Source organism: Vulpes vulpes, chromosome 12 (genome assembly GCF_048418805.1).
Source record: "Vulpes vulpes isolate BD-2025 chromosome 12, VulVul3, whole genome shotgun sequence".
Lineage (NCBI taxonomy): Eukaryota > Metazoa > Chordata > Mammalia > Carnivora > Canidae > Vulpes > Vulpes vulpes.
The window spans coordinates 155,533,555-155,555,249 of NC_132791.1; the positions used below are offsets into that span (position 1 = coordinate 155,533,555).

At 39.2% G+C, this 21,695-nt stretch overlaps 1 protein-coding gene across 3 annotated transcripts in view; it reads left to right on the forward strand.

The window, feature by feature from the left end:
- Nucleotides 1-21,695, forward strand: part of USP24 (ubiquitin specific peptidase 24) — a 137,763-nt gene that overhangs the window by 87,201 nt on the left and 28,867 nt on the right. For all 3 annotated transcript variants that reach the window (XR_011995997.1, XM_072730826.1, XM_072730825.1), the window contains exons 37-52: nt 2,002-2,072; nt 2,772-2,932; nt 5,740-5,801; nt 8,134-8,325; nt 9,322-9,439; nt 11,637-11,781; nt 13,998-14,117; nt 15,031-15,156; nt 15,766-15,864; nt 16,725-16,807; nt 17,653-17,794; nt 18,001-18,120; nt 18,457-18,677; nt 19,042-19,166; nt 20,699-20,840; nt 21,329-21,479. Coding sequence is in view for 2 of the 3 variants with exons in the window: in XM_072730826.1 (XP_072586927.1) it covers nt 2,002-2,072; nt 2,772-2,932; nt 5,740-5,801; nt 8,134-8,325; nt 9,322-9,439; nt 11,637-11,781; nt 13,998-14,117; nt 15,031-15,156; nt 15,766-15,864; nt 16,725-16,807; nt 17,653-17,794; nt 18,001-18,120; nt 18,457-18,677; nt 19,042-19,166; nt 20,699-20,840; nt 21,329-21,479 (2,078 nt within the window). In the remaining variant the exon portion in view is untranslated. The remainder of the gene's footprint in view (nt 1-2,001; nt 2,073-2,771; nt 2,933-5,739; nt 5,802-8,133; nt 8,326-9,321; nt 9,440-11,636; nt 11,782-13,997; nt 14,118-15,030; nt 15,157-15,765; nt 15,865-16,724; nt 16,808-17,652; nt 17,795-18,000; nt 18,121-18,456; nt 18,678-19,041; nt 19,167-20,698; nt 20,841-21,328; nt 21,480-21,695) is intronic.

Sequence of the window (21,695 nt, forward strand, 5' to 3'; positions counted from 1 at the left end):
GTTAAATGGGCAGTACATCTGCCCTCCAGGAGCTTACTGTCTAGTTGGGGAATTAAGACAGCCCAGATTTATAGGTCATAAACTGTAGAATTAGAATTATGTATCAGTCCCTAAACTGATGATGACTTTAGCATTCAAAGTTACAAAACTTCAGACCTGCCCTTCTATCTTCATTTGTGGGCTTTGACAAACTGGGGCTGTTATTAATACTTTAATATTAAAACACCCCGGGGCCTGGCCCCTCATCACTGTCTTTTCTCTGTGTATGCCCCTTCTCCCCGTGATCTCATCCACCATCACAGCCCAAAATATCCTTTGGTGTCAGAATGCACACATTGTCTGAATGTCGAACCACAGCCTGGACCACAGCCCTGACCCCTCCACTTGGTTCTCAGGTAGACTCCTCAGGCTTGACATGTCTATAGCTGAACCACTTAGCTGGCCCGTATCATGCAGGAGTTTTCCCAGCTCAAGTCATTCTTTTCATTGCTCTGTCCAAAAACCTTAGAGTTCTCCTTGATTCCTCTCACACACTGGCTTCTGTCAGCTCATTCTTCTTTCAGCTATGTCAGATTCCACCCTCTTCCATTCCACTATGTCAGATTCCACCCTCTGTTACTCACATCTGCTCTAGCATCACCCTTAGTTCAGATCATAGCAGTAGCCCCCTAGCTGATCTCCCTGCTTCTACCCTTGCAGTTTATTCTCCACACAGTAACCAGAGAGGACCTCCTAAAATGTAAGTCAGATTGTATCACTCCTGTTTAAAATCCAGCAGCAGTTTCTCAGTTCACACTGAGTAAAAGCCAAATCTTTACTAAGGCCAGACAGAGTCTACCCCTTTAGCACCTCTGTACCTTCACCTTCTACTGTGCTCCCCCCTCACTCACTGTGCTTTGACCACTCTGGCTCCCTGGCTGGTTCCCAAGGCTCCAGGCATATTCCTGCCTCAGGGCCTTTGGCACTGGCTGTCCCCTCTTCCTGGTATGTTCTTACCCCATCTTTCACACATGGCACTCTGCTTCATTTCCTACAGTGTGCTTAATCTCACCCTCTTAGTGAGACATTTTTCCACCACAGCCCTCCTGTCATCCCAGCACGACACCATTCCCTTGTTTCTTCTCTATCACTTATCATTGTATAGCATAGCATATAATTTATTTACTTATCTTGTTGTCATCATCCCTCCCCACCCAGATTGTAAGCTCCATAAAGACAGAGACTTTTGTCCATTTAGTTCCCTACTGAATCTCTCACGTCCAAACACAGCCCAGTGTGTAGTAAGCCCTCGATAAATATTTATTCAGGAATACAGTCTTAAAAATTCCACTCTTAAAAGTTGTCCCAACACACAGAAGCCCTGCTCTTCCTTGTTATTACTGATTCAGACCACTTGTTATGTAGAATTAATGACTATTACGTGTTTAGTATAACATTCGTACCTATAATCAAGGTAAATCTAGAAAAAGTTAGACATTTGTAGAATAGTAATGTTGTAGTCAAAAGTATTTACTTTGAGCAAGAGTGCTTTTGACATATAAGTACAAGTAATTATGAAATGCTTTTGAACAAATGCCATACTCATAGTTCCATTTTCCTGTAATTGTTTAGTTTTAGAGGTATTTTCAAGTCAGGATGAAAAAAAAGACAGTTTTGTTTCAAGCTTTTTTTTATCATTTGTAATTTCATTGTAGAGTATTGATAGTTTATCAAGTCAGGACATACTTGCCCTGTAACTGGTGTGCATGAGGCTGAGATGTGGAGACACAGAAATGGCCAAGCCATGGCCTCCCTCTCAGGCATCTTTGGCTCTTGTGGGGGAAATTCAGAGATGTGGAGGCGGTTGTAGAAAGTACTGAATTCAAGTCCAGGTAGAAGAAGAGATGAAATTCTGCTGTAGCTAAGGTTAAAAAAGTATTCAGAATTTTTGAAATTTTGAAAATGCATTTCCTAACTTAGTTCCCTCCTCCTGCCCCTAATTCTCCCTATTCTTATCATCAGCATCTTTCTATAACTTGCCCTGTGTTGCTGATTTTATCATTGATATTCTGCTCGGATCGCCAAGTGCTGAGGTAAGAATTGTTTACATTACATAAGACACACACACACACACACACACACCCCACACCCCACTCCCGGTCCTCTTCTGTCTGGGGCCCTCTGCATACCTGTGACACTGCATGTGTAGGCCAGAAGGCCTGACACCTGGTCCTCTCAGGAAGTCCTACAAAGGGGGCGTAGACCACTCTGGAAGCAAGGTGACCATTCAGACACTCTGCCCTCCCTTCTATTCCATATTCCACTGGAAGTTCAGAGATTAGTGCTAAGATTAATTTGTATTTGTTTATAACAAATAAAATGTTACAGCCGATGTTGAGCATCCACAGCTGGCATTCAGTGTCAACATGCTGGTCAAAATCAGGGAAGACCAACGAAGCCACAAATTCCCCACTAGATTTTATAATTCTCATTTTCTTCTATGACCTTGAAAATTAACTCTCAAATACTTGGAGAGTTTTTTCTTATATTCATGTATAGTAAATTATAAAACTGTTGAGTAAGAGAAGAGAATAATTTGGGAAATCAGTGCTCAGACCTTGTTTGTTTTTAATCAGTCCCAATCTGTTCAGTGTAAAGGTTACTATCAGTGATTAAGATGTTCACAACCTTAGAATATCCCTCAGAGTATGGACTTGGGAGGAAGATCACTTTTCAAGCAGTCTCTAAGTGTCGGTTGACCTGTGTTTTGGCCACTAATGATGTAATTTCAGATTCGCCGTGCTGCCTGTGACCAGCTGTATACTCTGAGTCAGACAGATACTTCAGCTCACCCAGACGTACAGAAGCCAAACCAGTTTCTCCTTGGGGTGATCCTCACAGCTCAGCTACCTCTCTGGTCCCCAACTAGTATTATGAGAGGAGTCAATCAGAGGTACGTAATCAAGATGAAAAAGCTCACGTTATACAAAAAGAGAATGATGCTTTGCCTGTTGTTACCCTGAAACCCATGTGCATTATTGAGATGACATAAGAATTTCTCCTTTCCTCTTAGAATATTTGTATCCTGAAAGAAGGCATTGCAATTTTTACTATCCCCTTTCAGGACAGGGGAGTTAGAGGAGACAATACCAGGCTTCCTTCCCCTTGAATCACTTCCATCTCCCACCTCTGCCGGACCTGGTCCACCACCCCCAAGAGAAAGAGGGGCTCACCTGCTTGGTGAGAGGCTGAAATTATTGGAGCCCTATCACTTTATGAAGGTCATGCCGGTCAGGTTCTTGAGTATATCACTCTCAGAGTGATTCAGTGAGAGCAGGTATGCTCTTAGTCGGCATACCTCCTGACTCCGTATCTAGATGTAGCTGGGGTGTCCGTCTAGCTTTCTCTCTTGGTTTTACACGCGCCTGGGCATGGAGGGAATCTGTGGTCCAGGCTGATAGAATGGCTTGGGTGAGTCCATTCTGCCCACTGTGCCATACATCTGTGGGCTAGCCTGCGGGCAAGGCTGTGCTTTGGTCTAGGCCCAGGATGGAGGGCCGGAGATCCCACAGCAACCTCCACTGTCTTCAGCTTAGCTTTACCAGAGAACCCTTGTCATAGTGCTTATAAGGTACCACTGAGATGTGTGAAATCAGTATCTACTTTCCTTGTGTACATGCTTTACAAATTAGAGCTCTGGAAGGGAAGAAATACTAGAGCTACTCCAATCCCCTAAGTTTGGATAAGTATCCTGACCCCCAAGTTTGTGTCCAAACTTGGTCTGTTTAAGCGTAAGTTCAGTGGCATTAAGTATATTCTCATTATCGTGCAACTGTGTTCACCATCCACCTCTTGAGCTTTCTCATCATCCTAAACTGAAACTCTGTACCCATTAAGTCATGAAATGAAAGACTGATGTATTCAACTCCATAAAAATTAAAATATTCTAGGTGGAAAAAAATACCATAAAGTCAAAAGTCAGTTCACAAACTGCTGAATAGATTTGTAACATGTGACAGACAAGAAACTCATTTTGATAATATATATAAGAAGCTATTAGAAATCACTAAACAAATGACCCAACAACCAAATTGAAAAAATGGGCAAAGGACATGAAGAGACAGTTCAAGAACAGATGTAAGGTTTTTTTGTGTGTGTGTGTGTGGTTTTTTTTTTTTTTTAATTTTTAGATTTGCTAGAATTTTTACTGCAACAAAATGTAAATAATCATTTTACTCAATTTTAAGTCTATAGACCAATGCCATTAAGTACACATACACAATACATATTGTTGGACAACTGTCCCCACTACCCATTTCTTTTTCATCTCAAACTGAAACCCTTTACCCACTAAATAGTAACTCCTTTATTCCCCCTCCCTTTGTTCTGCTCTTTCCAGGTTCATCCATGTCGTTGCATATATCAGGGTTTCATTTGTCATTAATACTGAAAAATATTTCCTTTATCTCTTCTTTCTTCTGTTGCCTGTGTTTTTGACATCATATCTAAGAAATCATCACCAAATGCAGTCTCATGAAGTTTTCCTTATGTTTTCTTTTAAAGTTTTTATAGTTTTCACTCTTACATTTATGTGTTTAATCCATCCAAGTTAAGTTTTGTATGTGACAGAAAGTAAGGGTCCAGCCTCATTCTTTTCATGCGATGTGGGTAATCCAGTTGTCCCAGCACCTTTTTCTCCCACTGAATGGTTTTGACAACTCTGTGCCATACAGCATGCTAAATTCATTGCATATATTTATTATTCAGTCCTCACAAAGGACAAATGAGTTTGACAGTTTTATTATCTCCTTAACAGTCATAATTCTTGGTTCATTATCCATTCTTCTCATTGTGTTATTCTTGAGCCTTCTATGGATGCACATGTGTGTTTATTTCTAACACTCTAACAAACATTTTAGAAATTAAAAACCAAAGAAATCGGCCCTAGACATCCAACTGTAAGTAGTGGAGCCAGGATTAAAACCAAGGTCCCTTGACTTTAAAGCTTGTGTTCTTCACTACTATAATTGCAGAAAAGTTTCTCTGGTCATCTTGGATGAAACGATTTACCTTTCTCTTTCTTCTCTGACTCCACTTTATTTTTCTTAGTATCTACCAGTTACATATGTATTTTTTTAATTTGTTGTCTGCCTTTTTTGTTCTTTGTCAACTGTTCTCTAAAATAGTTTCAGGTATATAGTAGGTGCTTCATAAATATCAGTTGGTATTTGAATGAATGAGTATAGTCAGTGCATGATGTGTGCAGTCAGTCTGTACATCATTACAAATGGGAGATTTAATAAGTTTCCTCTCTGCACTATTATTTCTGTAGTATATCTGTATTAGCAAATTCATTAGTGTGCTTTTTGCTAAGATACTGAAGTTGAATTAATGTAAAAGATTTGTTTATGCTTAGGAAAATTCAGCTATTTTCTGAGCCTGTTCTTACAAGGAAAATGCTTTTTCTTTTAAAATTGACCTTTATTGGGCAGCCCCGGTGGCTCAAGGGTTTAGTGCTGCCTTCGGCCCAGGGCCTAATCCTGGAGACCCGGGATGGAGTCCCACATCAGGCTCCCTGCATGGAGCCTGCTTCTCCCTCTGCCTGTGTCTCTGCGTGTGTGTGTGTGTGTGTGTCTCTCTCTCTCTCTCTCTCTCTTGTTGTGAATAAATAAAATCTTTAAATAAATAAATAAATAAATAAATAAATAAATAAATAGAATTGACCTTTTTTAATAACTTGAAATGTTATCTGTTTTTTAGACTATTATCTCAGTGTATGGAGTATTTTGATCTAAGGTGCCAATTATTAGATGATCTGACAAGTAAGTAAATGTCTAAGTTTGGTTTGTGTAGGGGGAGGGGAGAGAAAAGAGTAGAAAAGAAAGCTAAATGGACATTTCTAAATCTGACTTAATATGTCTTCAATATAAATGAGATTATAATTACTGTTTGAAGTTGAATTTTATTTTCTTGAAAATAGCAGGTAAACTCATATACCAGTTCTCTCTTCTGGCATATACCCAACCATTAATGTGTTGAGAAGATTTGTTGATCTTAAAAATTGTCAAAAGACCTATGTTTTAATTACACTGATACAGAACTACTGGGAAGAAAATTTCTGTCTAGTATAGTGAATTCTGACCATTTTAAAGGTCTATATTGAAGGAAAAAGTCAATCACTGTTGAGGTATGTTATAATAAAAGAAGTAAGTAGGGCAGCCCTGGTGGCGCAGCGGTTTAGTGCCGCCTACAGCCCAGGGTATGATCCTGGAGACCTGGGATCGAGTCCCACATCGGGCTCCCTGCATGGGGCCTGCTTCTCCCTCTGCCTGTGTCTCTGCCTCTCTCTCTCTTGCTCTGTGTCTCTCATGAATAAATTTTAAAAATCTTTTTAAAAAAATAAAAGTAAGTTATTTAGTGTTAAATGATTGAAATCTTGTTAGAAATTTTGGTGTTAGAGCATTCAGATTTTTATTATCTGCATTTACTCTCATCTAATGCATATGTATGTTGGGATGCTCTGTGTAAATGTTAGGTGTTCACATCAAGAGTTTATTTATTGCCCACTCTCTACATAAAAGATATGCTTCAGCTTATAGAAAATCCATAAAAATCAGGATGGACAAAAGTATTCATGGAAATACTAATTGGAAAAGAATATCAATACCCAGAGGTTAGAAAGAAATTCTTGCATGTATGTGGGCTTTAAAGCTCCACACAATCAGAATTTTGTTGCGAGGTTGCTGGAAACAGAGGTAAACAAGAAACTATATATTAGTGGTTTTCAGTACCCTAGAAGAAAACTGAATGGTTTTGCAAAAGAAACAGATCTTTTTGCTGGCAGGTAAATCGGGAAAAACCTCGTGCAGAGATCTTTGTGTCATGGAAATGGGAGGACGTAGTGACTAGTAAACCTCAGCAGAGGTCTCTACGGCAGATGCCTTCCTCCGTGTCCCAAGTGTTTTTTGAAGGTGGGAGACACAGTGCTCTGAGCAGTGCAGTGAAACAGTGGCTGTGGAGCCTGAGATGATGTAGTTAGAGTGCACGTTTGTCATCTAGACCAGATGGATGGATGACACGGCCATCTAATAGTCTAGCCGAGTACCACGTTGTTCAGCCAAGCTTCTGGTGAAAGCTGGGCAAGCAGCCAGCCAGCCAGGAAGGCATACTCTCTGGCTTGAACTTGGAGAGGTTGCTCTGTTCTGCTTCTCAAGGCGTAGAACCATGAGTTGGCTCCACACATAGAACTTAAGAAGTCATGAACAAGTTATTCATATAGGCCTTCCTGTGTCACTGATCAATGAGTGATCCAGGATCCTTTATTGGGATGTTGAAGGTAGTGTGGGAATATGTCTGGAAACAAGCAGTATTTACCATTTGGCAGGTATTTGGCATATGCCAGTGCCTATGCACTTCATACCCCGCACCCTGCAGTGTAGGTATCAGCCTCGTTTTATAAATAAGAAAACAATGACCCACGGTGAGTAAATGGGTTCATGTCCAGCGCCAGTCCCATTCTTACCATGACGTAGCCCTTTTCGCCTCATGCTGTGGGACTTTACCACTTATGACTATAGTGCCATACTTCCTCTTCTCCCCAGTCCCATCTTCCAGGATGGAATCTTGCTTTACTCCTTGTTGAGAGGGGAAAGTAAGAGAACTTATTAAAACAGAGCAGAGTGGTTCTCTGGGGTTTGGTGCACTGTCTGGAAACACTGTGCTCTGCTGCTGTGCTATGGACCTCCTCCTCCTTTGCAGGACTTCTTTGGCCTAGCTGATACCACTAGAGCCTTGGCCCTCCTCGTACCCTCCATCCTTCCCTTCTCTAGAAGGATGTGCTCCCAGGAGATACCCAATGACACTTTCCCCCCACCTCCCACTCTCACCCTGAAACCAGGAGCTTCCCCTTCATGACCTGCACAGAAGGGCCCTCACAACATACTTCGTTTAGGACTAAGAGAGTGAGGAAGGAGTGAGTACCCATGCACTGTCGTAGTCCTTGGAGCAGCAGCTTCACCCCGATTATTAATGACAACTTTCTCAGATCTACAAAATGGAGGGTTGGGACTTGACTTTGCCTGCTGTAATTCAGGATTTGGAATCCATGAAAGAAAATCCTTCTTTCTTTGAAATGGATTGTTTTTTCCTTCTTAGCTTCAGAAATGGAGCAGTTAAGAATCAGCCCAGCTACTATGCTTGAGGATGAGATTACCTGGCTGGATAACTTTGAACCTAATCGCACTGCTGAATGTGAGACCAGTGAAGCAGACAACATCTTATTGGCAGGACACTTACGGCTCATTAAGACTCTCCTTTCACTCTGTGGGGCAGAAAAGGAAATGCTTGGTAATTATTGCTTCATCTTACCATGTGATAGAATATCTCAAGATCTTAACTATTGCCATAGTATTGTATGTAATTAGGAAAATAGGATAGGTGCTCCGTGTTCCATAGAAAATTGACACTTCAGGTAATAGGAAATAGTCTGGAATTTTAGTGGCTAACAAACTTGCGGTGTATTTTACCTGTGTTATTAAACCATGAAGGAACTTTATAATATTAAAAGCAATTGGATCACATAACTTCTTAATATCAAGTAAAAATTAATTCAAAGTAGGGTTTTCTCTTTTTTGCTATTTTATATTTTATAAAATATTATTTATTGTATGTTTTACTTCTTTTAAGGGTAATTCTCATCTTGGAGGTAGCCCCCACCCACCACCCCCTGCATAGTGGGGGTACATGAGTGTCCTGGGGTACACATATAACTTGTAAGGGCATATTCAGTATTATAAGCTATATTCAGAAAACAAGTCAAAACATTAATTATCACTTTTATCACACAAACTAAGCTCTATAAAAATCTTCTTGGCTACTGGGGATACATAGAAAAGAGTGATTCTAAACCAGGGTGAGAAGGGCACATCGTTTTACCCAAAGAAGGCAAGATTTTAAAAAGTTTGAGAAACACTCTGTGCCCACCCCCCACCCCCCAAATGCCCAGAGTAAGAATTAATTGTTCACTCAAACCGTTCTGCCTTGTGGTGGTCTTGACATTTGTGTTTCCTAAGTGAAAGTATGGGTTCTTTCACTCCACTCTCTGCTCATAAAGGAAGGTGCCCTCGCTTGTGCATCTTTATTCCCTGTCTCTCCCTCCCATCCACACCCTTTGCCCCGCAGAGCTTTGCCACATACTAAGTGCTCAAAAAATAACCATTAAATTGAATGCCCTGCCATTGGGTGGCCTTGGGTGCCTTTGCTGCTCTGATATAAAAGTACAAAAACAGGATCTTTGAATGAAAATGTATTCATCCTCAACATGAATATTATGCTCTATTCCAGGTTCATCACTCATTAAACCATTGTTAGATGACTTCCTTTTCCGAGCTTCTAGAATTATTTTAAATAGTCATTCTCCAGCTGGCAGTGCCGCCATCAGTCAACAGGACTTTCATCCAAAGTATGGAAAATGCACGTTGTGTTCAGTTTTGGTAAAAATTCTAATTCGAAACTTTAGTCCAAAAAGATTTTCTTAACTTGGAGTTTGTCGTCCATCTTGTGAGTGTGTGTAGTTATAAGGTATTATCCACTATATAAATAAATGCATGTAAAGGGGCTGAGGATAAAGCCTGCCTGGCACATAGTAAGTGCTGAGCAAGTATGCCGGTACCATTCTTATGAGATTGGAAGGATAAGTAACACATTATGTGGTTAACTTGGCTGGTAACAAATTCCAGGAGAAACTGAGATTGTAAGAATTCCATCCAAAGTGAAAGTAAATAGGCTCAGAATCTTGAGAGTTTCTTCTAGCAGGGACGTATAGGTGCTTTAGTGCATGAACTTTGTGATTTGCTGCGTATCACCTGTGTCCTGATAATTAAAACTACTAGTGATGTACTATAGTGGTAATTTTAGAATCAAATATTGTATTCGTTTTTATGGGTAGACATTTGAAAGATCTTTTTGTAATGATGACCCTACTTGGGTGCTTCTGGAAATAGGAGGAGGCCACTTCATGCTGCCGTCCTTGCCTCCTCTGAATCCAACTTACTTTGTTCTTAGGAAAACCAGAATTTATTGAATAATCCTGAAGGAATTTGGGATTTGGTATTTAACCAGTGAAAAAAATTCCCATATAATTTCAGTGGTTATAAGAATGGGCAAGGCTTAACAAGCAATATTTCATGGACCCTTAAGCTATATCTTATCATGTATGACTATTTCTCTGTATAGAGATTTCTTATTAGCAAAATCTGTTTTCAGGTAATAAACCTTCATTAGAACTCTTGCAGTGTGTCTCAGGCTGTGACTCCCATCCTCCTGCCCCAGTCTTGTTCTGGAAGATCTGGTGCTAGCTCCATGGGAATCTTTTATTAAAGCAGTAGTAGAAATACAGGAGTATTTCAGTCTTCATTGAACAGAGAAAATAAATCTTCAGTAGTTTTTTGTTTGTTTGTTTGTTTCTTTGCTTTTTTTTTTCATTAATTTTTTAATTTAAATTCAGTTAATTATTATTTTTAGAGGTAGAGGAATTTTTTTAAAATCATACACAGTGCCCTAATTAGAAAAGGCGGCATTTTGTTTCATCCCTCCCCTATGTACTGAGTGATGTTCATTTTATCACAATAACTCCCAGCCCTTTCCCACCTTAAACCCTAAAGCCAGAAAGAGATTCACGATACACAGAAGTATTTTCACAAATAATGTTTATTCTTATTAACACTAACAAAAGAACTTCTTAATGTTGAGCCTGTGTCTATGGTACCTCTATTCGTTCTTTACTGTCCTTTGCAACCCGGAAATCCATATAAGCAAAGGACAATGCCAGGTCCTGGCCATTGTCCTCAGGGTGTGCTGCAGTGCTGGTCTAAGAGCTAGCCCCACAGCACCCCGCTCCCCACCCTTCCCATGAACACATCTCCCACACTGCACTCCATACATGTTTCTCTTAGGGGTTGAATGTCCTCTTTTCTGTGTATCCTTCCTAACCTGTGATCTCGGTAATGGCAAGGTTGGCATAGGTGACAGAAATTACTGTCCATCCCCAAAATGATTTCTACTAAAGATGAGCAATATCAGAAGCCTTTGGTTTCCTGAAGAATGCTTGGTTACCTTTTATTGTCATTTTAAATAAATTAATTTGGCAAACCACATCTTTCTGTCTCCATTTTCTCAGCAAAATGAAGTTGATTTGGGTCCTTGAAGAATTTTTAATCTCCAGGCACATATAAAATGCTTATAGGCATTTATTCTGATTTGCATAGTTTGCATTTTCTGCCATTTAGATACTTGCATTTCAGGGTGATATCTACAAAAATCTTTCTTGCTTACCTACTTTGATTTTCAGACTCCATCCATTTTTTGCTGATCCAAACCTTAGATAAAAATACTCTGGAGTCCTAAGTGAGAGATTTTGCTCCTTTACCAGGCCAAGAAGATATTTAGCTCTCAACCATAACTCTCCCTCCTGTATTCCTGGCCTCTTCCTTTAAGTAAACACTCCCCGCCCTCAATTCCTAGAGCTCTGCCTTCAGACCTGATAACCATGTTTGAGGAATTGCAGCTCTAATGCTTTCATTTTAAATGTTGATTTAGCTTAATGAACAATTTAAGTAGGTTATTCACTGTTGGAATTGACTTGCATCTTTTGTTTTTAGGTGTAGTACAGTGAATAGCCGATTGGCAGCCTATGAAGTCCTGGTGATGTTGGCTGATAGCTCACCTTCAAATCTGCAAATTATCACAAAAGAACTGCTGTCTATGCATCATCAACCCGACCCTGCTCTAACCAAGGAGTTTGATGTAAGTTTTCTAAACCCCAGTGCACATAGATTTTTTTGGAATAATCAATTAAACATACAGTTCTAAAGCCTATGATTGCATTATCCTAATCACAAAGAAAGTCAGTATTTGTTTGCTTATTGTGTTCATATACTATATGTTCAACTATAAACTACTAAATTACTTTATTACTGTAGTAATACTCTATTCCTCAATGGTAACCTTTTTATTAATTAAAAAGGGGACATTTTCAAGTCAGTTGATAATTACTCTCAGTAAGAAGTAGCATTTTAGCCTGTTTTTTGAGTAACTGGGTGACACAGTGCCGGGCACTGGAAATACAGACTCAGACGTTGGCTCTGTCACAGCACAGTCTACATTCAGTTAAATCCAGCTAAGATTTACTGAGTTTACCAGGCATTAATAGGTCTCTTGGGCTTTTGGAGGTCAAAAATGAAGATAGGATTCTAGCCCTCAAGAAAGTCAGTATATAATGGAAGAGATGGACCTGTAGGCAGATAATTTCAACATAATGTGATAAATTACAAGATACAGGTCATGTCCTGAATGCTCAACCAACAGGGCACTTTACCTCAGATGGTGGTAAGACAGAAAGCCTGTCAGAAAAAAGGTGAAATTGAAAATAGAGCTTTGGGCACCCAGGTGGCTCAGTTGGTTAAGCCACTGACTCTTGATGTTAGTTAGCTCAAGTCACGATCTCTCAGGGTCGTGAGATTGAGCCCCGAGTCAGATTCCCCGATTAGTGGGAAGGATGCTTTTCTTTGCCTTTTCCTCCACCTCCCCACTTGTGTGCAAACGCTCCCCTGCCCAAATAAATAAAAAAAATCTTAAAGAAAAAACAAAAAACAAAGCAAAACTCTACCGTCTCACAAGCCAACTGAGGCAAGGTGGGAAGGTGATTCCTTCCAGCAGAGAAGGATATGGGACAAGGCTCTGGAGCCATGCAACAGTTTAGGGATCTGCAAGAGAAGCACATCTGTGCTTTGGGCTACAAATCAATTACAGTTTAGATCTTAGAAATCACCCTGCTCTGTGTGTATATCAAATGTTAGTGGAAAGTATGTCATACTTAGCAATTCCTTAAGGTCCAAAGGACCTATAGGTTTTAGACGGTTGGTTGTTACATGGACACAGGTCCTTGATATAGGCAGATAAGATGATTCTGAGTATGGCATTAGAACCAAGATTCTGCTGAAATAGCATTTCAAAATGTGTCATTTCAGTATCCTTTTCCACTTGGAGAAGTGAAATGTTCAATTTCATCCAAGATGCCTTTTCTAGATTATTTCTAACCAGAAAAGTATTGTAATAGGATCTACATTAGTACACCACATCTTTAAGTACAATGCAAGAGTAATTACCTATTAATTTCATTATATGCTTATTCAAAGTTGTTCAATGGAAGAATGTTACTTTCTTAAAAAGGAAGGGAAGGAATATAAGCCTTCCTTGACCCTCCAGACTGGTCAGGATTCTTCATAGTAAACGCTTCATAGATCCCTATTCCTTTTTTGCCAGGTACTACCTCAGTTTGTAAGTAGATATATTTACTTGATTGATGTCTGTGTACTCTACTAGATTGTGAGCTCCTTAAGATAAGAGAGCACATCTATCTCTTATATCCCTGGCTCAGTACCTAGCACATAGTAGCTTCTTAATAAATATTTGTTGAATGTGGGCAGCCCCCGTAGCCCAGCCGTTTAGCATCACCTTGGCCTGGGGTGTGATCCTGGAGACCCAGGATTGAGTCTCACTTCGGACTCCCTGCATGGAGCCTGCTTCTCCCTCCGCCTGTGTCTCTGTGTCTCTGTCTCTGTCTCTCTCTTCTCTCTCTCTCTCTCTCTGGGTCTGTCATGAATAAATAAATAAAATATTAAAAAAATATATTTGTTGAATGATATTCAGTTGACGGAATACATGACTACTAAATGGATAAATAAAAACACAATGTGTTAAGTACTTTAAATGTTAAGTACTTTGAATAGAAGAGGAACACTGAGATAGTAATATTTTTTATTTGTATTAGCATCTGCAGAGGTACTTTAATAAGAATGTAGGTTTTGTTAGCATGACTCCTAACCTACTAGAAGGATAAATCTGTGAGTTTATTTCTTTTCTCTCTCAAACATCTCAGCGAGCCATGATGGAAATGTGTTGGTTGTTGGTGGCAGATACACTAATTCACTCTCTACTGTCTCTGCTCCTCCCGTTTCTAGTACCTTCCCCCCGTGGATAGCAGGTCCAGTTCAGGGTTTGTGGGGCTGAGGAATGGCGGTGCTACATGTTACATGAATGCAGTCTTCCAGCAGCTGTATATGCAGCCTGGGCTCCCTGAGGTGATTTTCTTCTTCCTTCCTGTTTGGTATGAGAGATAATGTGTGCATGGTCTGAAAAGTGTCCCAGATTCATATATTGCATTTGGTATTTACTAAAACTAGACCTAACTAGGAATTCTTTAGTAGCTTCTGAAATAGGTGTAGACAACATGTTCATGGTCACGTGCTTTTATAAATCTGCTGAAAGAATATTTGACAGATAGACTTGACCAGTTGAGATTTTTTAACTAAGTTACTTACTCTCAAATTCTATTTCCATAAAATTACTAATGTTTTAGTATTTTAGAAAAATTTAGGGTCTGTCATCAGTGCTCTATAATAGTTCAGTTAACTCTTGAACAACACAGGAGTTAGGAGTGCTCACCCCCCAATGCAGTAAAAAATGTGCATGTAACTTTGGACTGCCCTAAAACTTAACTACTAATAGCCTACTATTGACTGGATAGTCAGAGTTAACTCATATTTTATGTGTTATATGTATGATGTACTCTATTCTTACAATAAAGTAAGCTAGAAAAGAGAAAATACATTTATAGTACTGTACTGTACCCCCCAAAAAATCCATGGATAAATGGACCTGTATGGTTCAAACCCATGTTTAAGGGTGAGCATATACTACAAGCTCATTATATTGCAGTCAGTAGTTTTCAAAATACTCTATATGTATCATACCATGTTTGTCTCTCAGAGAGATTACTAGTTCCAGTTTTTCATAATCAAATAGAAGCTCAAAGAAATGACTTCATGAGTCCACCAAAAGGAAATACTGAAGCTAAACATATCAGAGTTGTAGCCACATCCAAACATATACAGCATCAGAAAAGCAATGTGGCCAGTACACATACGTATGTCCACGTCGACTGTGAAGCAGTGAACTCTTTCTAGCTTTTAATAACACCTTGTTTCTGTTTAGTCGTTACTTTCAGTGGATGATGACACGGACAATCCAGACGATAGCGTGTTCTACCAGGTGCAGTCGCTCTTTGGGCATCTGATGGAAAGCAAGCTGCAGTATTATGTACCTGAGAACTTCTGGAAGGTATTTCACCCAATATCTCTTTAGATTTCAAGACGTCAGATATTTGGATCTAGTGGTAATTGTTTCTGTCTTTATTAACTCTAGACTAATCCCATTTCCAGGAACCTACAGAAGAATGGACTCTACCCCATTCTTCTTAAGATTGATGTTCAATTTCAAATGATTACAATATTAAGAATAGTCATTTATAATTTCTAGAGATTTGCTGATCTTAACGATTTTGAGTACTTCTCATGATTCTCATTTTAGCTCTTCAGAATATTTATTCAAAGTATTCCAATTTCACTAATGCTCTAAATAAAGAACAGTACTCTGTTTCACGGGAGTACCTTGTATTTTCCCTCGTAGTTCGGATAGTTCTAAGACAGAAACTCTATGTTCTGTGGCCTCAGATCCCACCTGGTATGGTCTCCCAGACTTGTGATGGTTACACAGGGCCCAGGGTAGCATAGGTAACTGAACTCAAGCTTGTCTCATTTCAATAAAAATGTCTACTGCCCTAATAATGACCCTGGTTTTTAGAAGCATTTAAGTGCTCTTTCACATTTGTGTTCTTCTATATTCAGAAATTGCTACTTTTCGTTTAACAATATATTTCTTATTGCATAGATTTTCAAGATGTGGAACAAAGAGCTTTATGTGCGAGAACAGCAAGATGCATATGAATTCTTCACTAGTCTTATTGATCAGATGGACGAATATCTCAAGGTAGAAGAAAATGTCACTTTCTCTCTGGACTCCCTCAAACTGTAATACGAGTGGAGTGTGGCAGGATTTGGGATTACTGTGAAACCGACAAATCAGAATCTGGTCATCTTTAATACCACAGCCATAATTCATTTCTTCTGGTGGGGTTTGAATATAAGAACAGACACAGATCACTACAATTATGGACTTCTTCTTAATTCACCCAACATTTGATGGAGTCTGTAACCTGTGCTTCATACTAACCATCTGCATCTCATGCTCTTACTGTGGGTGCACTGAGGTAGCCTGGCCTCAGGACTGCTGCCCTGGCAGGGAACCTGACAGCCTGTGCATGTGCATGGCAGTCTGACTGCCAGAGAGGCTAGCTTACCAACCTAAAGTTTCCTGCCCCTACCTTGCATGACATGTGACAGATCCTAAGTGATGCTGCCTCCTAATTACAGGGCACCTCCCATCACTATCCTTATCTGCCCCTCCTCTCCTTAGGAGGTCCAAGTTAGTTATTTCCTTGTTCAGAAAACTCATGATCATAGCATTTTTATCCACAAGAAAGAAGAAAAGATTGTGGAGAGTTGCTTCTAACCTGGTCATTGTTGCATGGGGAGAAGGATTTGGAATCATCACTGAGTGCTGTTTTTGTCACCAGCTGCCATTGGCCTCTTCTCCTCTTCCTTTGCCAGTGGAGCCAGTGGGTTCTAATCCTCCCATTCAATCCCAGCTTAAACTATCACCATGACTCAGTGTATTTTAGCTGTTAAGTTGAAATTTGCACTTTAGCTTAGGTCTAAATAAAATTCTATATTAAGTGACCTGCAAATTCTCAGGTCATCAACTAAAATTCTAACATTTTATTCCAACAGAAAATGGGGAGAGACCAAATTTTTAAGAATACTTTCCAGGGCATCTATTCTGATCAGAAGATCTGTAAAGACTGTCCTCACAGGTAAGTGAAGATATCATTGACATCAAAACTGATCCTCTTCAGTTTTTTTTTTCCTCTTAATTGATAGTACTTTGTTCATTAATTTTCATCCATATTTTACTTGACTAAAGTGACAGTAGATAAAAATCTGAGCTATTACCTTTTTAATAGTATTTTTATTCCAAAAGCTACTATAACAGTTTATTGATATATTTGGTTTCAGCCAAGTTCTAGAATATTCAGATTCATGAGCATCACCATGCTTAATATTTTTTTTACCCTACTTAGTATAAAGTAAATCATGATGCAAAGCAGAAGCTTTCCTATAGAGCTTTAAGAGTACTTTAAGTTTCATACGTAAACACATGGATTTCCATTGGAAGCCACAAATCTTCAAACAAAATTACGTATTCTTAGAGTTATCCTAATACAGATATCAAACTTGGAAGAAATATTTTTGCAGTAGGAAAAGGATTCAGTACTAAGGTGAAAACATGGAAGTTGCCATTTGGCTACAGTAGTACTGTACATGATCATCCTTTTTAAATACTTCTAGCATGTCATGAATTGTGCATTGTTGTAAGACTTGCAGATCTCTCTCTTCAGTGGACCTATAAATGTTTATTAAATTAAGTTTCTCTGGTTTCTATATCTAAAATTTCTTTGCTGAAATTCATAACTTTAAGTCATTTCTAGTTAACAAAAATTGGCATTTTTATTTGGCAGTGTACTTTTAAAAGGATGAGGGACAGCATGGGTTAATTTCAGAACTTCAGAATGTAGTTCTGTGTACAGACTCTTGTATTGTGGTAGTTTCAAGATCTTTAAATTCTACTGTTTGTTTTTCCTGTGATTTTCCTAATCAGATACGAGCGTGAGGAAGCTTTCATGGCTCTCAATCTTGGAGTTACTTCTTGTCAGAGCTTGGAAATTTCTTTGGATCAGTTTGTTAGAGGAGAAGTTCTAGAAGGAAGTAATGCATATTACTGTGAAAAGTGTAAAGAAAAGGTACCACATTTCCCTTTTTTAGAAAACAATTGATTTGTTATTCATTTGTGTTTTATGTAAGGGCAATATTAAGCTCCTACTGTTGCTAAGTTGTGTCATTATCTGTTTTTGCATGGGCAGGAGAGGCCTGTGGAAATCTCTGATCTTTGTATGATTTTGCTGTTTTATTTCCTCCACGAAGATAATTGGGTTTTGCTTTTCTTTAGAGAATAACCGTGAAAAGGACCTGCATTAAGTCTTTACCTAGCGTCTTGGTAATTCACCTAATGAGATTTGGATTTGACTGGGAGAGTGGACGCTCCATTAAATATGATGAACAGATAAGGGTAACTTATGTTTTCCCCCTGAAATATCTTAAAATGATGACCTCACTTTCTTTTCTGCTGTTTATTTTTTCATGTTTAACTTTGGCCTCCACTGTGAAAGACTGTCATCTCAGCATTTGGAGAAGTACACAGCCCCTTGTCTTAAGCAGCTGTCACAGTAGACAGGCAGGCAGACATGTAAACACCCCTCCTATGTAGAAGTCATCCTGGTAATGGTGGAGAGGCAGTCCTAGCTAGAATTAGGAATACATACCTCTTATTTGAATCTGACTTCATGGGGCGTTGCTATATATGTGCCTCATCAACACTAATTTGGTCTTTTTTGCTTTTAAATAGTTTCCCTGGATGCTAAACATGGAGCCTTACACAGTTTCAGGAATGGCTCGCCAAGATTCATCTTCTGAAGTTGGTGAAAATGGGCGAAGTATGGACCAGGGAGGGGGAGGATCCCCACGAAAAAAAGTTGCCCTCACTGAAAACTATGAACTTGTCGGTGTCATTGTCCACAGTGGGCAGGCACATGCAGGTCACTACTATTCCTTCATTAAGGACAGGCGGTAAGAGGTTCTCACACCACTCTCTCCCCCTGCCCTCCTCTGTCCCTCCTCCACTCCCCTTGCCCTCCTCTGTCCCTCCCACACTCCCACTATCTCTCCTGTTCTCCCCCTGCCCTACTCTTACCATACGAACATAGTGCAAAGAAATTTTTATATTGCTCTTTGGTCATATTTCATAGTGTATTTTTAAAACTTAGTATAATTATGTACCTCTTCAGTTTGAAAAGTTATTTTAGAAATTTAAGGTTTTTTCTTATTTCCAAATAGTAAACATCTGCTTTATGTGTAACAATACATAGAGATAGAGACTGGGGAGGGGCATGTCAGTTTTAATCATAATGTCTGTTTCTTCTGTGGGCTTCAGGGGCTGTGGAAAAGGAAAGTGGTACAAGTTTAATGACACAGTCATAGAAGAATTTGACCTAAATGATGAGACCCTGGAGTATGAATGCTTTGGAGGAGAATATAGACCAAAAGTTTATGATCAAAGTAAGTATTTACAAATGGATATTTCCCATTGGTTTAAACTTTAAAACTTGCAGTTTTCTGTCAAATTGGAATCAGTATTCTTTACCTAAAGAGGTAACCTTTTTATTTGTACGTACCACTGCTCTAGCTATATAGATCCAGACACATTATTGGCCTGAGAGAAAATGTTTGAGCTCCTTACAAAATGTTTTAAAACTAATTCCTTGAGATGCCTTGGTGGCTCAGTGGTTGAGTATCTGCCTTCGGCTCAGGGCGTGATGATGGAGTCCCACATCAGGCTCCCTGCATGGAGCCTCCCTCTCCCTCTGTCTGTGTCTCTGCCTCTCTCTCTCTCTGTGTCTCACATGAGTAAATAAATAAAATCTTTAAAAGAAATAAAATTAATTCTTTCAGCAGCCTTGAGGGAACAGGTGATGGAGTAAGTTAGGAGGAAGAAATGAGTATCAGAGAGAAACTAATGAACACAGAATTTCAACCTTAAAAATCATTTCAGAAGTACTTGTCCACTAAAATTCTCAAATTTCCTTTTCACTTACATAGAAGCACAATTAATTAGAGAAGACATCTCTAGCACCTGGGTTTTAAAACCATATATATTTAAAAAAATAAAAATAAAACCATATATATTCTGCAGTATGGCAAGTCTTTCACTCCCCAGCCACGCCCCCGCCCAGAAGAAAGAGTATGAGCAAAAGGACATGACAGAATCCAATCAGAATTTGCTAATTGGAGGGGTAGGGACAGACATTTTATAGAGATTTTAGCATTTCTGAATCTGATTTTGCAGTATTCTAGGGGCATTTAAAAATTTCTACCTATTTTGGGATGAAGGGGAACTGGGGAAATAGGTGAAGGGAATTAAGAGGTAGAGACTTTCAGTTAGAAAATAAATAAGTCTCAGGGATGGAAAGTTAAGCATAGGAAATAAAGTCAGTAATATTGTAATTAAGTTGTATGCGGATAGATGGTAACATCCTGGGGAGCATTTCATAATGTACGTAATTGTTAAATCACTGTTGTACACCTGAAACGACTATTATATGTCAACTCTACTTCAATTAAAATTAAAATAAAAACTTCTGCCTATATTAGATCCACGATATTAGATTTTAATACCATACCATGATAGTCCTGAGTCTAATAATAGTACCCATTAATGGTTAAAGATAATATCGTTGCCAAAATTTACCTAGATTTGGCTGTTCTATGCAGAAATGGTTAAGTGAGGCCAGTTACAATCCCATACTGTGCCACAAAACTTATTTTGAAATGTTATTTGCCTTTTGATTAAATCTAGACTTCCCCAGGAACATTTGCCATCTTTATTCTATTCCCATACAACTTCCTTCCTGTTCCTCTGTGCCACCTTTCAAGTAATTCTAAACAGTATTACTGGTAAAAAGACACAGATTTTACTTACACTTTGCATTTAACTTTTGTAAGTACTTGCTGGATTTATAGATCCTTTATTTTAAATTGCCAGACAAGAAAACCTTTTTTTATTTACAAAGACTTCCTGTCTTGTTACAAAGCAAACCCGTATACTGATGTCCGCCGAAGATACTGGAATGCCTATATGCTCTTCTACCAAAGGGTCTCTGATCAAAACTCCCCAGTATTACCAAAGAAAAGTCGAGTCAGTGTCGTACGGCAAGAAGCTGAGGATCTCTCTTTGTGAGTTTCTCTTCCACATAATTTGCTGTGCAATTTCAGTAGGTGGTCATTGTAATCTTGAGTATACTTTTTGGCATTTAAAGGTAATTTGTTAAATAAGCTAGAGGGAAATTCTAAAAAGAAAATAAGTAAATCCCTTTACCCCTTTTCTTATTGCTACCTGTTTATTATTTCCTTGGCAAGAAGTTATTTTGTGTCTAGAAACCTATATAAATTATTTCATTCTAGAATTGCAGTTTTTTTCTGATCTCATCATTTTTGAGTACACTTTATGTCCAAAGTATAGTACTTTGCCAGCACTGTCAGTGTTCTTGTGTTTTTTAAGGTCCTATTGTCTATGAATTTGCATTTCCCTGTATTGGACCTAGAAAGTATGCGGTTTACTGTTAAGTCTAGCACCCTTATATAAGTCTATATAAGTGTGCCAGGTTGTAATAACTACTCCAGCAGCCACTTTACACCAGACGATTTTCTCATTTCATCCATAGGTCAGCACCGTCTTCACCAGAGATTTCACCTCAGTCGTCTCCCCGGCCCCACAGGCCTAACAATGACCGGCTCTCTATTCTCACCAAGCTGGTTAAAAAAGGCGAGAAGAAAGGACTCTTTGTGGAGAAAATGCCTGTTCGAATATACCAGGTAAGAGCCATACAAAAGGGAGAAAATTCAGATAAAAGTCAAAATCCACCTCATAGGTCCAGAAGTATTCCTGCCAGCCTCCTCCTGGACGTGGCCAGACCTCGAGTACCTCATCCTAACTGCCTTGTCCCATGAGTCTCTTATATCAGATCACAGAGGTAGCCACAGACTCCAAGTGGCTGGCACTATCGTTGGCCTGCCGTGTGACTAGTGGGA